Genomic DNA, 21,377 nt, shown 5'->3' on the forward strand with positions numbered 1-21,377 from the left:
ATCTAATTTTTTGTGTTTACTGGGTATCTGCATATGAATATGTGTAAGTGTGATAGAGAACACATTTGTACTGGTTTAAGTGTAAGCGTGCCGGTATTTATTGGTGTTGATATTATCTTGAAATTACAGATCTAAGTAGATCGATCTACATGTATTTTATTAAAAAGAATTAGTTGAAGGTTTAATAAAATATAAGAGAGAAAATATTATAAACTATTTATATGTAGTTAAAAATAAAAAAAGAGAAACAAGATTACATACTTAGCATAAAAGAGAGAAAATTATCGGAACTATATATACTTAGCTTAAACATTCGATTCTTAACTATGAATATGATATATTATTGATTAAGTATATTAATATTTAGATAATGTGATGTGTTCAAAAACCCCACACGATCCAAGAAAAGTTCTACCACAAAAATTCCCACACTTACCGATAGCGATATATAAAAACCCATAAATATCAATTTCAAATCCTCAACAGAAATTGGCATTAACTTACGCGGCTCAGTTATATCGGTAAAGGACAAACGACCCAATGAAACCAATTCATGAAAACTAGACTCAAACCAATGAAAAAATAAACCCGATGAATATGCCCTTAATGTCGACATTTGTAGGGCTTCACGAAAAACCGAATGCATGGGTAAGATAAAATAAAAATGAAGATAACGACTGAAACATAAATCCTTAGAATAGCGAAAAAGTTGACGTGAGAAAAGCTGTTGTTGGACCGCAACAACGGGCCAACTGGAGGAGGTGATAACATAGGCCTGACTGGTATTAAGTGTGTTGCGTAAACGTACAAATTCATTGAATGACTCCGTTATATGGAACAATTGAGGATATTTTAAATAATCGCTGGGATATATATAAGCATATTCACCTTCAGATATATAGAGTTTAATGCCGGATTTCTCCAGATCAGCAAAACTTTTGATGGGAGTACTTTTAGGGGGACTAGTCATAAAGCTGCTTAAAAATACAGCAAAAAGGGTGATAACCACCAGACCGGTGAAAAAGAGTAAAATAAATATATAAACCACAAAATAATCTAGATTTTTATGATTAAAAGGGAATCCCTGGCCCAAAACGGCTCTAAAAGCCTTGTCATTAATTAAAATATCGGCCAAATTTAAAGGATGATCGGTAATAGAAATTCTTTTAAAGACTATTAGCAAAAGTAAAGTACAGCAGACGAAGAGCAGTAATAGATTAACTATAAAATAGGGATTTAATACCGCCAAGAAGATTTCGGCCATGGATATTTCAGGTTCCACAGGTAGCATAACACACCAGTCGGCTATTTCAAAGGGATAGGAAAATTCCGACCAGTCGGTGCCATTAATAGGGCCGGTTAAAGAAGCGGGTATATCCAAAGTATGATTGCGTGTTAATTTCAAAATATCGGAATAGAATATTTGAACTCCCTTCGGCACCTCATAGGCCAGCACTAAAGAAGCATTAAGACCCTGAGCAAAGTAACGCACAAAATGGCCCACATAACCACAAATTTGCTGATGACCTTGGCTATCATTATAGACCATTGATCTGGGTTCTATTTGATCGGGTAGTGTAAACAATTTATAACCCTTCAAATTTTGCAGTTGATCGGGAAATAAATGTTGCTCCTTTAGCCAATTATTTTTGGTGATCTTAAATCGCGGAAACTTTTCATATGAATAATATACCGTATCATTGTAGGGAAATTGATAAGAAATGATCATAATATTTATGATTTGTTCCATATTGCAATATTTCAATATCTCTGAGATATTTTGCAAATTTTCACCTTCACAGTGGTTAAAATCCAGGCGCAATATGACACGATTTTTACGTAAATATAAAAGATTTTTGCTAAGAGCACGTAATAAATGATTCTGTGTAACCTTTGTAATGACCTGTCGCTGTGGCAATGTTAACGTTAGTGGTAGAGGTGATGGTGGTGGTATACAAATAATCGTTACAAATTCACTGTTGAATTTCTTATGAAGTCGGTATTCGGTCTGTTGTGATTGCAACAGTATTACGGGTACTAAAGTCTGCTGTTGCTGATTCTCCAAGTGATGCTGGTCATATTCCATATAATATTTAAGATTTACGCAATAGTCATTTTGTTGCCAGCTAGTTGTTGTTGTTGCAGGAGTTTTTGCTGTTGTTGCATATTGCCAATTTGTCAATATAACAATTGTTGTAAAACTTTGCTCTTGGCTTACATATTTCAAAAATTGTACAAATGCTTCATCATCAATATTATGCTTGCTGCTGAGGTTGCCTTTAGTTTCTAAAGTTGTTGCCGTTGTTGTTGTTGGTGCTTGTAGTAGTTGTTAATAATTTCAAATTTATATTTGTTACTGTTGCTACAGCAACATTTGCTCCAATTATTATAAATAGTTGAAAATTTAACATGTTGCCCGTTAGCTGTAGTAGCAAAAATTGTATGCAATTGCCTTTAAGTTACAAATACATGCCACAATATGTTGTAGTATGTTGCGTGTTGCTTGTCATATGTTCGAAACAATAGTATGCAAGGATTGGAAAAGTTTTCTTCTTTTGTTAGCTCGATGTTGTTTTTTTTTTTTGTACTTGTTCTTGACTTTTTTTATCACTTGAAGCTGCAAGTATATTATACATTTATTATTTTCACTTAATTTCTTAATTTTATTCAATTTGTTTTAATTTCTGGTCTGAAAGCGGTTTTAGACAACTAATACTTAGTTGAAGCAGACATTTTTATTTTATATATTAATAAATTTATTTAGATTGATGCAAAATTTCAACAACACTATGCTACAGTAGAATGTTTTTAGGATATTTTTGTTAATTTTAAAACCAAAAAAATTTAATTTCTAAAATAATATTTCTTACCTTACAAACACCAACTGATCAGTAACCTATCGGCGGCCACACTAGTCTAGTCTACAGTCTAGTTCATAGTCTAGTCTATAGTCTAGTCTATAGTCTAGTCTATAGTCTAGTCTATAGTCTAGTCTATAGTCTAGTCTATAGTCTAGTCTATAGTCTAGTCTATAGTCTAGTCTATAGTCTAGTCTATAGTCTAGTCTATAGTCTAGTCTATAGTCTAGTCTATAGTCTAGTCTATAGTCTAGTCTATACTAGTCTATAGTCTAGTCTATAGTCTAGTCCAACGGTTCCCAAAAGGGGGTCCGCGGACCCCTAGTGGTCCGTAGCAAAATCCTAGGGGGTCCGCGAAGACGAACGAAAAAAATCATGAATAAAAAATATTCTCTATATGTTACAAAATATTAAAAATATCTCCAAATTTTTCATAAATACTAAAATACACAATTTTTATTCAATAATCCCAGATTTGTTGGTGACTCTTTGAATTTTATTGTTTCGGTCGTTTATCAGGATGAAGCTAGGCGCTACAAATTTATTGTTTCACTTTTATAAAGTAAAGTATTACGTGATTTGTAATTTTTATAAATATAAATGTTTTTATAGCAGACGGATAATGATTTGCCTTAGAATTAAATACTGATACTAGTATCCCGGAATATGAAGTTAGGTCACATTTCATAATATTTTTTTAAATTGTAAGCAAAAGTGTTAATCTAGTTAATTTTAAATATAAATATTCCATTCCAACGTGATACACAGATTTTAACTTCATTTTGTTGTCCAATATTATTAAATCAACATCAGAAAATTCATAGCGTTTTGCGTAAATAGTCAAAACCACGCAGTAAAATAATTCGTAGGTATTTTAAAATTCAAATTTAAGATCCAAATTCACAGTACATTCGCAAAGAGTTCAAGTCATATTTTATGTGGGTAACGCATTCCGCAACAACATCGAAGAAGTCTAACTTTCACATATTTTCCCGAAAATTTAGCTTACATACTCAGCTCACTCCTATGCAATCGCAAAAAAATTTAGAAACATGACTCTTTAAGCACATGTCGACAATACTTGTTAAAGAAACCTTTTCTCTACCTTGACGAGAAATGAACATGAAAGCTCTCACGATCATAAAATTAAACATCATGTTAGAAGTCATTCTATATTTAAAACCATGAAATTGAAAACATCTCCGAAATACTAAATGTTCTCAATGTACGGGAATATTTTATAGGGTTTATGGACCAGGACTAAGACAATTTTCGAACAATTACACAGTGATACAGCAAAAAAATGCAGGGGTTCTCATATACCAATTCCATTTCGTTATAGTCCATAGAGTAGGAATTTATTTTTAATTTTTCCCGATCACTTCGTTTAGTTCCTTTTTAAGAGCAAAAGTTGTGAAAAAGAGCTATTTCTGAAGTTTTAACTTTAAAAAAATATATGTCTGGTAGTTTGCAACCGATTTTCAAATTGGATATTTTGTTTTAAAGATACAAGTGTTGTCTTTCAACCCAAAAAAATAAATCCAAAATTTATGATTAATGTCTTGGTTTGTCAAAGTAGAGCATGATGAAAATGAAAATTTTTTAAAAAAGTGTGAGTTTTTTTACTTAAACGACCGTAACTCAGACATTTGACCATAAATTTTGGATTTCTTTTTTTGGATTAAAAGACACTTGTATCATTAAAAAAAAAATCGGATTTGAAAATCGGATGAAAACTACTAAACTTATGATTTTTCAAATTTAAAACTTCAAAATGGCTCTTTTTCGCATCTTTTGCTCTTAAAAAGTAAGTTAACGAAGTGATAGGGGAAAACTAAAATATATTTCGTACTCTATGGACTATAACGAAATAGAATTGGTATATGAGAACGCCTGCATTTTATTTTTCTTCACTTTTGTATCACAGTGTTATTTATAACAATAAGATATCAAAATATGTATGGGGGTCCGTGAAATTAAATAAATTCCTCAAGGGGTCCGCGAAGTAAAAAAGGTGGGAACCGCTGGTCTAGTCTATAGTCTAGTCTATAGTCTAGTCTATAGTCTAGTCTATAGTCTAGTCTATAGTCTAGTCTATAGTCTAGTCTATAGTCTAGTCTATAGTCTAGTCTATAGTCTAGTCTATAGTCTAGTCTATAGTCTATTATAGTCTAGTCTATAGTCAGTTATAGTCTAGTCTATAGTCTAGTTCTATAGTCTAGTCTATAGTCCTAGTCTATAGTCTAGTCTATAGTCTAGTCTATAGTCTAGTCTATAGTCTAGTCTATAGTCTAGTCTGTATCTCTCTATAGTCTAGTCTATAGTCCTAGTCTATAGTCTATCTATAGTCTAGTCTATAGTCTAGTCTATAGTCTAGTCTATAGTCTAGTCTATAGTCTAGTCTATAGTCTAGTCTATAGTCTAGTCTATAGTCTAGTCTATAGTCTAGTCTATAGTCTAGTCTATAGTCTAGTCTATAGTCTAGTCTATAGTCTAGTCTATAGTCTAGTCTATAGTCTAGTCTATAGTCTAGTCTATAGTCTAGTCTATAGTCTAGTCTATAGTCTAATCTATAGTCTAGTCTATAGTCTAGTCTATAGTCTAGTCTATAGTCTAGTCTATAGTCTAGTCTATAGTCTAGTCTATAGTCTAGTCTATAGTCTAGTCTATAGTCTAGTCTATAGTCTAGTCTATAGTCTAGTCTATAGTCTAGTCTATAGTCTAGTCTATAGTCTAGTCTATAGTCTAGTCTATAGTCTAGTCTATAGTCTAGTCTATAGTCTAGTCTATAGTCTAGTCTATAGTCTAGTCTATAGTCTAGTCTATAGTCTAGTCTATAGTCTAGTCTATAGTCTAGTCTATAGTCTAGTCTATAGTCTAGTCTATAGTCTAGTCTATAGTCTAGTCTATAGTCTAGTCTATAGTCTAGTCTAGTAGTCTAGTCTATAGTCTAGTCTATAGTCTAGTCTATAGTCTAGTCTATAGTCTAGTCTATAGTCTAGTCTATAGTCTAGTCTATAGTCTAGTCTATAGTCTAGTCTATAGTCTAGTCTATAGTCTAGTCTATAGTCTAGTCTATAGTCTAGTCCATAGTCTAGTCTATAGTCTAGTCTATAGTCTAGTCTATAGTCTAGTCTATAGTCTAGTCTATAGTCTAGTCTATAGTCTAGTCTATAGTCTAGTCTATAGTCTAGTCTATAGTCTAGTCTATAGTCTAGTCTATAGTCTAGTCTATAGTCTAGTCTATAGTCTAGTCTATAGTCTAGTCTATAGTCTAGTCTATAGTCTAGTCTATAGTCTAGTCTATAGTCTAGTCTATAGTCTAGTCTATAGTCTAGTCTATAGTCTAGTCTATAGTCTAGTCTATAGTCTAGTCTATAGTCTAGTCTATAGTCTAGTCTATAGTCTAGTCTATAGTCTAGTCTATAGTCTAGTCTATAGTCTAGTCTATAGTCTAGTCTATAGTCTAGTCTATAGTCTAGTCTATAGTCTAGTCTATAGTCTAGTCTATAGTCTAGTCTATAGTCTAGTCTATAGTCTAGTCTATAGTCTAGTCTATAGTCTAGTCTATAGTCTAGTCTATAGTCTAGTCTATAGTCTAGTCTATAGTCTAGTCTATAGTCTAGTCTATAGTCTAGTCTATAGTCTAGTCTATAGTCTAGTCTATAGTCTAGTCATAGTCTAGTCTATAGTCTAGTCTATAGTCTAGTCTATAGTCTAGTCTATAGTCTAGTCTATAGTCTAGTCTATAGTCTAGTCTATAGTCTAGTCTATAGTCTAGTCTATAGTCTAGTCTATAGTCTAGTCTATAGTCTAGTCTATAGTCTAGTCTATAGTCTAGTCTAGTCTAGTCTATAGTCTAGTCTATAGTCTAGTCTATAGTCTAGTCTATAGTCTAGTCTATAGTCTAGTCTATAGTCTAGTCTATAGTCTAGTCTATAGTCTAGTCTATAGTCTAGTCTATAGTCTAGTCTATAGTCTAGTCTATAGTCTAGTCTATAGTCTAGTCTATAGTCTAGTCTATAGTCTAGTCTATAGTCTAGTCTATAGTCTAGTCTATAGTCTAGTCTATAGTCTAGTCTATAGTCTAGTCTATAGTCTAGTCTATAGTCTAGTCTATAGTCTAGTCTAAGTCTAGTCTATAGTCTAGTCTATAGTCTAGTCTATAGTCTAGTCTATAGTCTAGTCTATAGTCTAGTCTATAGTCTAGTCTATAGTCTAGTCTATAGTCTAGTCTATAGTCTAGTCTATAGTCTAGTCATAGTCTAGTCTATAGTCTAGTCTATAGTCTAGTCTATAGTCTAGTCTATAGTCTAGTCTATAGTCTAGTCTATAGTCTAGTCTATAGTCTAGTCTATAGTCTAGTCTATAGTCTAGTCTATAGTCTAGTCTATAGTCTAGTCTATAGTCTAGTCTAGTCTATAGTCTAGTCTAGTCTAGTCTAGTCTATAGTCTAGTCTATAGTCTAGTATAGTCTAGTCTATAGTTTAGTCTATAGTCTAGTCTATAGTCTAGTCTATAGTCTAGTCTATAGTCTAGTCTATAGTCAAATCTATAGTCTAATCTATAGTCTAATCTATAGTCTAATCTATAGTCTAATCTATAGTCTAATCTATAGTCTAATCTATAGTCTAATCTATAGTCTAATCTATAGTCTAATCTATAGTCTAGTCTAAAGTCTAGTCTAAAGTCTAGTCTATAGACTAGTCTAAAGTCTAGTCTATGGTGTAGCCTATAGTCTATTCTATAGTCTAGCCTATGGTGTAGCCAATAGTGTAGTCTAAAGTCTGTGTATACTTCGTTTGAGTATCACACATTTATGATTAAACATTTTTATTAAAACAATTTTTTCTAACATTACAGCATAGTGTAGTCGACATTTATCAATTATTTTCACATTTTGTATGTAAAGTTTGAACATTAAGAGTTTGATTAGTCCGGTGGGAAGATAATATTGATTTAAAAACTATATTAATATTTAGTTTAATACAACAAAAGTTATGTGATATAAAAAATCAAATCAGAAGTGTATATAATCTATTTGAAATGTTTAACTCTTCATTTGATATAAATCTAATATTTACCAACAATTTTTTAAGATCTGCAAACAAAATCAAAATCAAAAGCATATTACATACATATTTAAATATACCCAATTTCATAAACTGCAATTAAAAGAAGAAACCACTCACTTTGTCATAAATTTGCACAAATTCCTGTTATTATTTAGCAAATTCATTAAATATTGAATTTGATACTAAATAAAATTGTACGGTGTCTATAAAATATCAGTGATTTCTATCTAAATTTCACTTAAACTATTAACTTAATCCTTTCTCGAAATCACAAACTAACTGCCACCCATTCATTATATGTTGTAAAAGACAGAGTTTTTTTTTTTGCAAACGTAAATACTAGGCGAGCATGTGAATTAGAATCAGGTAAGAAAATTTAAGCGGATATAACCATCTGTATGAAACCCTACACTTATATGAGAGCTATGACGAATTGAGAACCAATTTCAGGGTTTAAAAAAAAAATTTACAATTTAGAGAGGTGGACGGACGGACATTATTAAACGGCCAGAGAAAGCGATATTGAGAGCAACTTTATATTTAAAGGACATTATGCCCTCCCTATCAAAATGCTGTAGCGTACAAAAAACTTACAAAATATTACATGCACATACAATACACTCAAAAAGTAACAAAAAAAGCGTACATAAGTGACAAATGACTAACATTAATTGCCAATAACCATAATAACACCATTGATGGGTTTCTTAACCAACTAAGACGGTTAACAAATGCTACAATTAGAAATTTAACAATTTTCCGTCGTATGTTGAAGTTACTATGGATTTTATTGCAACGGCATCGCTGTTATTGCCATTTTTCTTACAAAATACAAAAACTGCCACAACTGCAATGGCCTCAATGCGTAGGTAAATTATGGACGTACGACATGATTGAAGGAGATGTGAACAGGCACTAGTTGAAGACAACAAAAACAACTGCAACAGCAAATACATCAAATGAGTTATTAACCACGCAGCAACAACATATTTAAATCAATTTACCAATAAGCAATTTGCAACATCGACATCGTCACAACATAACATACATACATAATACGTACGTACCACTTCAGGAGACGAAGAAAAATATCTTTAAATACTAAGTACATACTCTGCGAATGTTAAATACACTTTAAGAAGTTGAAAGAATAATAGTTTACGATATGTTGCGTCGCAACATTAGGATGCAGCATACAGAGTTTTGCACTACATGTAAGATGACTGTGAGGAATGATGTTAGTGAACACTAGGAATTTAAGGTGACCGTTCTGATTAAAGATGAAATATATATAAATAAAAGACTCGCCAATCTGACGTGATAAATACTTAGGCTAATAACTTAGGCTAACGAATATTTATGGGACAATAGGACTATGAATACAATCAGCTCTCGTCGGAAAGGCTAATTCTAGCCAGGGAATATAACTTGAAGAGATAAATGGTTCGGCTCTCGGTCGACTAACGACTATTTGTAGGCTAATACGACTGTCGTCGGTTTAGAGACTAAAACTAACACGGGAATACAATGCTATGCTATTAATTGTTAGACGGTCAATCGGCTAACGACTATTTAGAGAATAATACTGTTATAGATGCAATCTGAGATGATAAATTCTTCGGCTCTCAACCGCATAACTACGACTTAAGTGCTCACAATAGCTATGAAATACAATCCGACGAGACAAATGCTTCGTCTAATACGACTTTTAATGCAATCAGAGGGAAGTAAATCTTCGGCTCTCAATCGGCTAACTTCCACTTATTACCTATGAATAGCTACGGTCTACAATTTGTACCGCCGTGTGCTTCTTATTTTGATGAAATTTCCATATTGGTGTTATCGCAATTCCCAGGGAAAAGAGGTGCTACCAATACCTTTAGTGTACCGCTCCTACAAACTGGTGATGATGAAATGTATTATCGGTCTTTCCTTGAAGTAATTTGACATGGGGTCTAACCAGAGAGACACATAAACTGGCACTAAGAGAACCAATCGTCCGTATGACTTGTCCTGGCTGGTCACTGGTGAGATTCCTTGGGGATTCACGAAGTGGTAGTTGTTTAAACCCAAAAACGCAGGAAAATAATGTTGGTTTAAGGACTTACATATATATATCCGATGTCTGGATTCTCTATTCAGTGCTCTTGCCATCTCAACAGATGTCACTGGATGAGGCTATATTCCTGAACCCGTTAAGAAGTCTATAGTCTAGTCTATAGACTAGCATATAGTCTAGTCTATAGTCTATAGACTAGACTATAGACTAGACTATAGACTAGACTATAGACTATAGACTAGACTATAGACTAGACTATAGACTAGACTATAGACTAGACTATAGACTAGACTATAGACTAGACTATAGACTAGACTATAGACTAGACTATAGACTAGACTATAGACTAGACTATAGACTAGACTATAGACTAGACCACACTATAGACTAGACCACACTATAGACTAGACTAGACTACACTAGTCTGTAGTCTATAGTCTATATTCTAGTATATAGTCTAGTCTATAGTCTAGTCTATAGTCTAGTCTATAGTCTAGTCTATAGTCTAGTCTATAGTCTAGTCTATAGTCTAGTCTATAGTCTAGTCTATAGTCTAGTCTATAGTCTAGTCTATAGTCTAGTCTATAGTCTAGTCTATAGTCTAGTCTATAGTCTAGTCTATAGTCTAGTCTATAGTCTAGTCTATAGTCTAGTCTATAGTCTAGTCTATAGTCTAGTCTAGTCTAGTCTATAGTCTAGTCTAGTCTATAGTCTAGTCTATAGTCTAGTCTATAGTCTAGTCTATAATCTAGTCTATAGTCTAGTCTATAGTCTAGTCTATAGTCTACTCTATAGTCTAGTTGGGGCTATTTTGTAGTTTTAGAGTGTAAAATAGAGAGAAATTTGTGCTGTTTGAGGTCTCATAACTGTTCCAACTTTAAACGCGAACTAATGGAAAAAAGGATATAAACTGATGTATTAGGATGAGGAAAAGATTTAAATTCTATTGCTTATGTAAATCAGAAACCCATCTGGTCACACCTGGTCACATCAATTGCAACTAATATATTATGTTTAACGCATCTACAACTGCAGGAATTTATTTACATTCACATGACTTGTATGTATGTCGCCACTATACAATCAAACGACTTCGTTCAACTGAAAAATTAAGGCTTCGAAAGAATCAAATAATCAAACACTCCTCGCAGGTACAACTACAAGTTAGTATAAATATGTTATTGTAGTATTTTGTAGTATTTAGTTGGTTTATATATTTTTTCTGTTATAGTAAATACATACATTGTACACGATCCGTGCAAATAATTTACGTTTATGTGTAATTTTTGATTTAATAGACACCAAGTGTGTCTATTCCTTATAACGTTGCATGTACGTATGGATGAATGAATGGTTGTATGTTGTTGTATTTATAATTCTGTGAAGGAAGAAAACGAAGATTCTCCACACGTATATTTTACACAAATTTAACAGTGTAAATTTAATGTTTAGTTTGTGGTATTAAAATCACAGCAAACCGAAAGCACACTGCATTTTCACAGGTAATATTGCTGCTGAAGATGAGGACGTTGATGATAATTATTATGATTGGAATATGGTAGTTTCACTGATTTGTTGAGAATAGAAATTTATTGAAAAATATACTCTTTCCAAAGTTTTACTGCATATTTCACAAAGTCAAAATTGGTCCATAATTTTATCTAATTTCCTTACAAAAGTGCTTTGGGAATAGGCCACCTTCCGGCAACCAACTTAAATATTTATACTCATAAATTGACAGAGCTGATATATTATTCTTACGAATTAGTAAATCTAAATCTTTGAATATGGATCCATAATTAAGCCAAACTTTTATATAGCACCGTTCAAAAATCGCCTTTGTAATCTAACACCCTTTATGGATACACCCATATACTTTTATTGAATAAAACAAACCGTTTTACTTGTACCTATTTCAAACATGTATAAAACGGCGCCTGTTCTTCTACATCTCATCACATATTGAAAAATCGGTTGAACTTTTTTCTTTGCCATTTTTGTTTTTTTCCAAAGAAACCCAATTGATGTCTAGTGCGATGTCGTGTGCATGCACTTGCATGTATAATTTCAAAAGATTTCTATAATATTCACAATTTACAACAATTTTTTAAAGCTTTTTTTCTGTGCCTTTTCTATAAATTCAAATATTTTAGACATTTTTAAAGCTTATCAGTGGAAGCATACATTTATATACATAAGTATAGAAGTAAGTATTCGTAAATATCTAGGTATTTAAGTTTAACTGTGTCGGCTTCTTTGTACACGTTTACAGTTGCACATCTAAACATTTGTGCACAACAAACTTGTTGCATACAACAACAAAAATATATCACATCATAACATATATACAATTCTCACTCATGCTTCACGGGATAGATGTAGTTAGACAGACGTTTAACCTATAAGTTGTGTTGTTGGCTTTAAGCCGGAAATTGTTCTTGTTTTATTAGTAAAGTACCCTACAATAAAGGACATGGTGGTCTCGAGAAACCTGATAATTGCAAAAAGTTTTGTAATCTAACAATTAATAAGGTCCCAATATTTGTGCTAGAGCTTCACAGGATCTAAAGGGTTAATATCTTTTAAATTCGTTATTGATTCCTACTATGGCAGAATTTAGCCCTAATTTTGGCTTTCTTCTCTTCCATTAGAACCAACCGTTAATTTTATAAAATTTTAATAGATTCAGTGGCATAGCTCTACTATAGACTAGACTACGGACTAGATTATAGACCATACTATAGACTAGATTATAAACTAGAATATAGACTAGACTATAGACTAGACTATAGACTAGACTATAGACTAGACTATAGACTAGACTATAGACTAGACTATAGACTAGACTATAGACTAGACTATAGACTAGACTATAGACTAGACTATAGACTAGACTATAGACTAGACTATAGACTAGACTATAGACTAGACTATAGACTAGACTATAGACTAGACTATAGACTAGACTATAGACTAGACTATAGACTAGACTATAGACTAGACTATAGACTAGACTATAGACTAGACTATAGACTAGACTATAGACTAGAACTATAGACTAGACTATAGACTAGACTATAGACTAGACTATAGACTAGACTATAGACTAGACTATAGGACTAGACTATAGACTAGACTATAGACTAGACTATAGACTAGACTATAGACTAGACTATAGACTAGACTATAGACTAGACTATAGACTAGACTATAGACTAGACTATAGAACTAGACTATAGACTAGACTATAGACTAGACTATAGACTAGACTATAGGCCTAGACTATAGACTAGACTATAGACTAGACTATAGACTAGACTATAGACTAGACTATAGACTAGACTATAGACTAACTATAGACTAACTATAGACTACTAAGACTAAGACTATAGACTAGACTATAGACTAGACTATAACTCCTAGATAGACTATATACTAACTATAGACTAGACTATAGACTAGCATAGACTAGACTATAGACTAGACTATAGACTAGACTATAGACTAACTATAGACTAACTATAGACTAGACTATATACTGAACTTATAGAATAGACTATAGCTAGACTATAGACTAGGACTATAGACTAGACTATAGACTAACTAAGACTGCCTATAGACTAGACTATAGACTAGAACTATAGACTAGACATAGACTAGACTATAGACTAGACTATAACTGACTAAGACTAGACTAGGACTAGACTATAGACTAGACTATAGACTAGACTATAGACTAGACTATAGACTAGACTATAGACTAGACTATAAGACTAGACTATAGACTAGACTATAGACTAGACTATAGACTAGACTATAGACTAGACTATAGACTAGACTATAGACTAGACTATAGACTAGACTATAGACTAGACTATAGACTAGACTATAGACTAGACTATAGACTAGACTATAGACTAGACTATTAGACTATACTAGACTAGACTAGACTATAGACTAGACTATAGACTAGACTATAGACTAGACTATAGACTAGACTATAGACTAGACTATAGACTAGACTATAGACTAGACTATAGACTAGACTATAGACTAGACTATAGACTAGACTATAGACTATAGACTAGACTAGAGACTAGACTATAGACTAGACTATAGACTAGACTATAGACTAGACTATAGACTAGACTATAGACTAGACTATAGACTAGACTATAGACTAGACTATAGACTAGACTATAGACTAGACTATAGACTAGACTATAGACTAGACTATAGACTAGACTATAGACTAGACTATAGACTAGACTATAGACTAGACTATAGACTAGACTATAGACTAGACTATAGACTAGACTATAGACTAGACTATAGACTAGACTATAGACTAGACTATAGACTAGACTATAGACTAGACTATAGACTAGACTATAGACTAGACTATAGACTAGACTATAGACTAGACTATAGACTAGACTATAGACTAGACTATAGACTAGACACTATAGACTAGACGATAGACTAGACTATAGACGAGACTATAAGACTAGACATATAGACTAGACTATAGACTAGACTATAGACTAGGACTATAGACTAGACTATAGACTAGACTATAGACTAGTACTATAGACTAGACTATAGACTAGACTATAGACTAGACTATAGACTGAACTATAGAACATAGACTAATAGACTAGACTATAGACTAGAACTATAGACTAGACTATAGACTAGACTATAGACTAGACTATAGACTAGACTATAGACAGATACTGAGAGCTAGACTATAACTAGACTATAGACATAGACGATAGACTAGACTATAGACTAGACTATAGACCTAGACTATAGACGAGACTATAAGCCTAGACTATAGACTAGCTAGAGACTAGACTATAGACTAGACTATAGACTAGACTATAGACTAGACTATAGACAGAACTATAGACTAGGCTAGACCTAGACTATAGACTAGACTATAGACTAGACTATAACTAGACTACTATAGACTAGACTATAGACTAGAGTGTAGACTTAAGTAGATAATTACATACAGACTATAGACTAGACTTTGGACTAGACTATAGACTAGACTATAGACTAGACTATAGACTAGACTGTAGACTTAAGTAGATATTTTTAGCAAAGAGTAGGAATTTATAAAATTATTCTGACTAACATACAGCTTCTCCAATTCGACGCTTACCTTCATAAACCCCAAAAACATAAAAACTTCACACTTCTTACCAACAACAAGTTAAAGTGATTTGTTTTAAAATATTTAATTATTTCAACTGCAACAATCAATTACCACCGCCAAAGTTGTCCATATTAAATTTCTTCTTCTTTTGGGATTTCTTTATAGCAGATTTTTTTCACCTTTGTTTTATATATAGACTCAGGATATTTTTATAATAAATGTATGAATTAAATATAAATTTACGGCTTGTGAAAAAGAATTGAGTGTAAATTTAATATATTACATCTTGTGTGGGCTTTACTGAAATATTTATTATGTAGTAATTTTTTTGTTTATTTCCTATGATCAGGGCGTTTTATTCATTCGAAAAAATTACTGTAATAACTTTTGGTAAAAATTTATGAAGATAATCTTAATGATGGATCCATATATTTTTATATACATAAAATGTTAGATTTACTTGTGTATATATTGTGGAAATAGACATTTTATTGGGTTATAATTGGAGAAGGAGAAATATGAAAATGTCAATTTTAAATCAAAATGTTTAAGAATGTGTCATGGCTTGACCAATTGAAATGTCAATTTTGAATTTCATTAATTTAATCTAATAAAATGTCAATTGAATTTTTATACATAAATCTTAAAATTTTTACCCCATAAATCTGACAACCAAAAACAAACACTTGTAAAGCTAATGTCAAACCAAATAACATTTATGATTAACAAGTGACGCAATATCATAAATATTTAAATGTCTTTTAAAAACTTATTAAAATATTAATTTCACACAAACATCAAAAGTTGCCACATTTTAGAAAACCTTTTAAAAATAACCATCATATCTCATATTTGAACTATAAAATAATTAAGTACTTTATTCTTTTTAATGCAACTTTTATAGGTTTATATCACAAAAGAAAAAACCTAAGAAAATATATTTTATTATGAATTTATTACAAATATATGAATATGAATTCTTTTATGAATAATTTACATACAGTGTAAAACATCGCAAAAATCGTGATACATTAGGATGTCTTTAAATATTTGTTTACAATATTTAATTGAACACGATTCTATCAACAAAGTACCATCTAGTACAGAAAAAAAAAGCCCTACAAAAAATTTCAAAGAAAAACTTGTGCAATTTCATATTTATATTGGGAAAATAATATAAAAGAAACTTATAAAGGAGATGTTTTTTTCCCCCTTCATTGTTAAATCTCACATATTGACTCGTAAGTGCTTGTGAACATAGAAAAATCATGTTAACATTTGTTAAGAATGCACTAAAGACACCGTTATGTCTATGGTTTTGTTGTTGTTATACCCTACACCACTTCAGTGGGGAGGGTATATTGGGTTTGTGCTGATGTTTGTAACGCACAATAATATTGGTCCTATACCCACCTTAAAGTATACCAATCGGCTCAGAATCTCTGAGTCGATTTAGCTATGTCCGTCCGTCTGTCCGTCCGTCCGTCCGTCTGTCTGTCTGTCTGTCTGTCTGTCTGTCTGTCTGTCTGTCTGTCTGTCTGTCTGTCTGTCCGTCCGTCAATGTAAACCTTGTAATCAAACTACAGGTCGCAATTTTGAAGATACTTCAATGAAGTTTGGTACATGATCTTCTATTGTCCCAGGGACGAAGCCTATTGAAAATGGTTAAGATCGTTCCATTATTTCACCTAGCCCCCATACAACTGAACCCGCCGAATAGTGCTTTTAAGTTCATAATTATGTTTAATATACTCATATCTCGACAAAAGGCTGCTAAAACCAAGTTCTATACAAGATTTGATGACCCTCACAAATTCCATAATAATAGGTCCTCATATGACCCTAGCCCCTATTAAAAGCCCCATCAAAATTTCACTTAAATGTCCACAATTTTATTCAACAATAAACGGCTTAAGTATGTATATCTGAGGCAAGGTACAATTCAATTTAAATGCTTTATTATGGCAAATAAATCACATTATATTTTTGTCAAAGGTGTAGGGTATTATATGGTCGGCCTCGCCCGACTATAATTTCTTACTTGTTTTTTTTTTTTTTTTTTTTTTTGGTATACTTTCAATGGGTTTTTGACCAACAATTGTGCAGAAAAATCAAAAAACTCACATGTTTAAATACTGATTTCATAATCTTACAAATACAAATAATAAAATGTCATAAATGTTTTGTTGGAAAAAAAATGAACTCTAAACTAGATACTGTGGTATGACATAAGCAAATGTCTGAGCATAAAAATGGGTGATTTTTTATAAGGTGTTAGTTATTAGATTCGAATATTTTAATCATTAGTTGTAAACCCATGAGAATCTTCTAGCCACCTTCCAGCCAAAATTTTTTTAAAGATTTTTTGATCAAATTCGAGTCATATATGATTCGCCCAAATGTAATAATTGTGCAGTTATCCATCTGATGTTTAGGTAATAAGAAATTCAAGATGGTTTTTCAAAAACCGATTCTCATAAAATTTCGTAGAGAGATCTTCTTCCATATAAAACACGTTTATATCGAATTTCGTAGCTGCGTTCGAATTTTTAAGACAGTAATGAAAGTTAAAATCATTTTCTGAGGGGACCTTATTTGAGCGATAAGGTCCAATTATATACCGATCCCCATTAAATTTGGTAAAGTGATCTTAGTTCGTAGAAAACATGTTTATGTCCAGTTTAATCACTATACTCATATTTTTAAGCCAGTAATGAGCATTATAATCATTTCTGAAGGGATCCTAATATAGGGGTTAGGGTCATTTGTGGGCCTATATCTACCATAATTCAGAATTTAAGTTCTGGAGTAAAAAAAATAACTTATGTGAAATTTTGTTGCAATTGCTACACAATCAACGAATTTTTGCTTTTTACACAATATTCCGGGGCACATTTATATGGGGGCTATGTGAATCATGGACCGTTTTTTCTCATTTTCAATACCAAAATATCATCGGGAAAATTTCATTTCCTTATATCTTTCTTTGTGGACGCAATCATGCCAACAACAGATAGACGAACGGACATATGTAACTAGATCGTCTTAGAATCTTACGAGGACCCAGATCGATGTATTTTTGATGGTGGCTATTAAATTAAAATGCCAGTCTTTAGGAATAGCTTGGCAGTAGAGTACAATGCTACATTGAAGGGGCACAAAGTACTGCGACTATTCATGGATCTTTTGTATCCGTTGGTTCACCATAATAGTTTCAATTCACGCATGAAAGAGGTAACTGGGAGATTGATGATGTATTTTGGGGTTAGTAAAACAGCACCCAAGATCTTAGCTCTGCGGGACCCTGATAATGGCAGTTGGATAAAATATGTTTTGAGGTTTCCTCTTGTAGCCCACAGAATCTGAATAGATTCATTATAGAGTTGCCTAGAGTGAATTGATGGTACGTAAGACCACAATGTCTAATAAGTGATCCCGTTCGTACTCTGAATTCACATTTATTGAGCGCTAGTAGCTTTAGATATTTTCCCTTTGACAGTGTTATGAAACGTTTTGTCTGTCTAAGCCCTGGTATTGCTTACCAATGGGGGGCAAATTAAGATTTCATCCAAGAACTAACTTCGTATGACAATAAGACCTTTAGTGATGCTTGACTATCCGACATTATAAAAATTATTAATCCCTTGGTTCTTCCCCTAACGCACTCCCTAGCACAAATAAATATGGCATATATTTCAGCCTGAGAGATTAAAGGATAGTATCCCAGGGGGATGGCCTTTTGGAAGTTGGGGCCTCAAATATCCGCTCCCGTATTGCCATTTATGTGTTTGGACATTTGTGAACCAAACTTGATCAGTATTTTCTTGCCACCAAGTTTGATAAATCCATAAGACCCTATTCGGTATAAAAAGCTCGAATGATCTATCGAAAACCATAGTTAGTGACCAACAGTCGGGAATTCTAATGCATGGGTCATTTATGAATAGTTTGAGTAACTCATAAGTGCAAACAGCCACCAGTTTTCAAGCTGGCAATTCCCGGTAGGAAAATTGCTGATTTGCAAGCCTCATCCTTGATAGGGATGTGCAGTGGTGGAATATGCAATATTGCACCCATGGCATATGTGGGACAAGTCCTCATAACCCCAGTTATAGAGACACAAATAAGACGATTTTGGCCAAAGAAGACCGAGTTGTGACCTTTTCCACCTTTTACAATCAAGCCAAAAAAGCGTCAATATTGGCTTTATTATGGTATCAAATGTCCACAAAATCATTTTCGGCTTGAGACCCCATGTACTACCAAACAGTCTTTGACAGGAATATAATACTCTGATGGCTTTGTTGATAGTGGTGGATATATGCGAATTCCAATTAAGAATCTTGTCAAAAATGATCCCTAAGTATTTAACTTTTTCGGAAAACTTAATCGTTGAACCGTTTAATGTTGGCTCAATAAGTTTCAGAGATCTGCGTCTTGTAAATAGTACAATAATGGTTTTAGAGTAGTTGATAGTAAGCCCTCTCTCTTGACACCATTTGGATTGTGTTAAACGCGATTTCAATCTACTTTAGCGGTTCAAACACTGTTAAAGTCACGGACTCGGAAAATTTCTCTATTGGGCTCGGTCTTTATCAGATTATTTGATGCATGCACAGGTTTTCTCGAGACACTGATATCTAACTCTACAGTATTAAAGGTATACAGATGGTTGAGGTCCGCATACCACTTCATCCATCCCGTATCATATATACTTGGCGCCAACTCATTTCCAATGTTTAGTCCAACAGTCACTTCTGTGCAGGGTATCTGTTGTCTCGGCAACAGCAACGAAATCATCCCGAATTATGGACTTTACTGCGCATCAGTCTTTTAACCAACATTCTCTTAACACGAGTTTGGGCTTAAAACACAGCCATCACGTGCACCCCGAATGGACCTCTCCAATAACCATAACAAAACAAAGGCCGAAGCTCTTGCCGGTAGTCTACCGGTTCCCGTGGCAAAGAAAGGTACGAAACTGATCATATGTCATAATAGTTACTGCAGAGCGTCGAAAAAGATAACTTGATATAATGCTATTACACTATCTAGAATCTCTCAAAGATCTGTCGCTTGTATCTTAATATGATCTCCCAAATAATTGAGTTTATTTTTTAAGACTAACCTTATCTAACAAATTTGTTTACTTAGAAATTTCTATAAATCAATTAGAGAGAAAAATACCAACTCATTTTGAAACACCTTTTTCGTACAAATAGATTTGAATACTATGAGGACTATAAAGTATGCCGCTTTTTTGCCACCTAATGCTCATTGTGAGTACATTTAGTAGTGGCAACTGAATTTGTGTTTCATTTTGTAGCCGTTTTTTTTCCCTGCAGCATTAACATGACGATAGGGTTTCTTGTATTTCTGATATTTTATAATACAGGGAATAAATTAAAAATTTTTATATACATTAGGAAAATGATCATTATTGGGTCCATAAAATATATACTTCGTGAATCCTTATATAATTCTAAGAAGATATAGCTACGTCCGTCTGTCTGTTAAAAGCGGTGTAAAGTTGAGAATTAAAAAAAAAGGGACTAAATGTATAACGTTTAAACAGTAGGCCCACTTTAAAAGAGTATGTTTAGAGAAAGAGTTTTCTAGTTTTAATTTAAAATTTGGACCTCATACACTCATCAGGGGCTGCGGCAGACGTCCCTATAATATCACACCTAAAGGTGTGGGGAAAATTAATATATTATCTGTAAGAATTTTCGAAATACTTACGGACTTTAAAATTGGTAAAATCATGCCACCACTTTTTTAAATTAAGAAACCCTTGGTACCACTTGTGCTTTAGTTTCAAAATAAAAATAACAATACAATAATGACAGAAACATTGTTTGAACATAAATTATCACAATGATGTTTTTTGTCTGGTTTTGAGCAATAATTTTTTTTATTGATTTCATGAAAAAAAAAACACTGAAAAAATAGAACAGAGTATTCAGCAGTGTGTTCACACTATAAAATATTAAAAAATTACAGATTCCAAAAAAAATAAATCACTGAAGACTTTATTTACTACAATTTCTTATAATTCATTATTAATTCAACTTTCAATGAAAAAAATACAATTTTAACAATTCAATCCCCACAAGCTCAAGTCCAGTGTGACTAAATTGCAAAAGAAATGTTGCAATACAATTTTGTTTTTGTTTTAATTTAATTTTGTCTATTTTAGTTTTGTTTACAAAAAGTCTAAA

At 32.6% G+C, this 21,377-nt stretch overlaps 1 protein-coding gene across 1 annotated transcript in view; it reads right to left on the reverse strand.

Moving 5' to 3' along the window:
* Positions 1 to 436: 436 nt before the first annotated feature.
* The window catches only part of LOC119608509, a gene marked incomplete at its 3' end in the record, with an annotated part of 35,957 nt that continues 15,016 nt past the window's right edge, over positions 437 to 21,377 (reverse strand). The window contains exon 2 of the mRNA XM_037962958.1: positions 437 to 2,316. Coding sequence (XP_037818886.1) covers positions 437 to 2,316 — 1,880 coding nt within the window. The remainder of the gene's footprint in view (positions 2,317 to 21,377) is intronic.

Source organism: Lucilia sericata, unplaced genomic scaffold (genome assembly GCF_015586225.1).
Source record: "Lucilia sericata isolate MDLA Ls3-8-SP2 unplaced genomic scaffold, ASM1558622v1 Contig000843F_arrow, whole genome shotgun sequence".
Lineage (NCBI taxonomy): Eukaryota > Metazoa > Arthropoda > Insecta > Diptera > Calliphoridae > Lucilia > Lucilia sericata.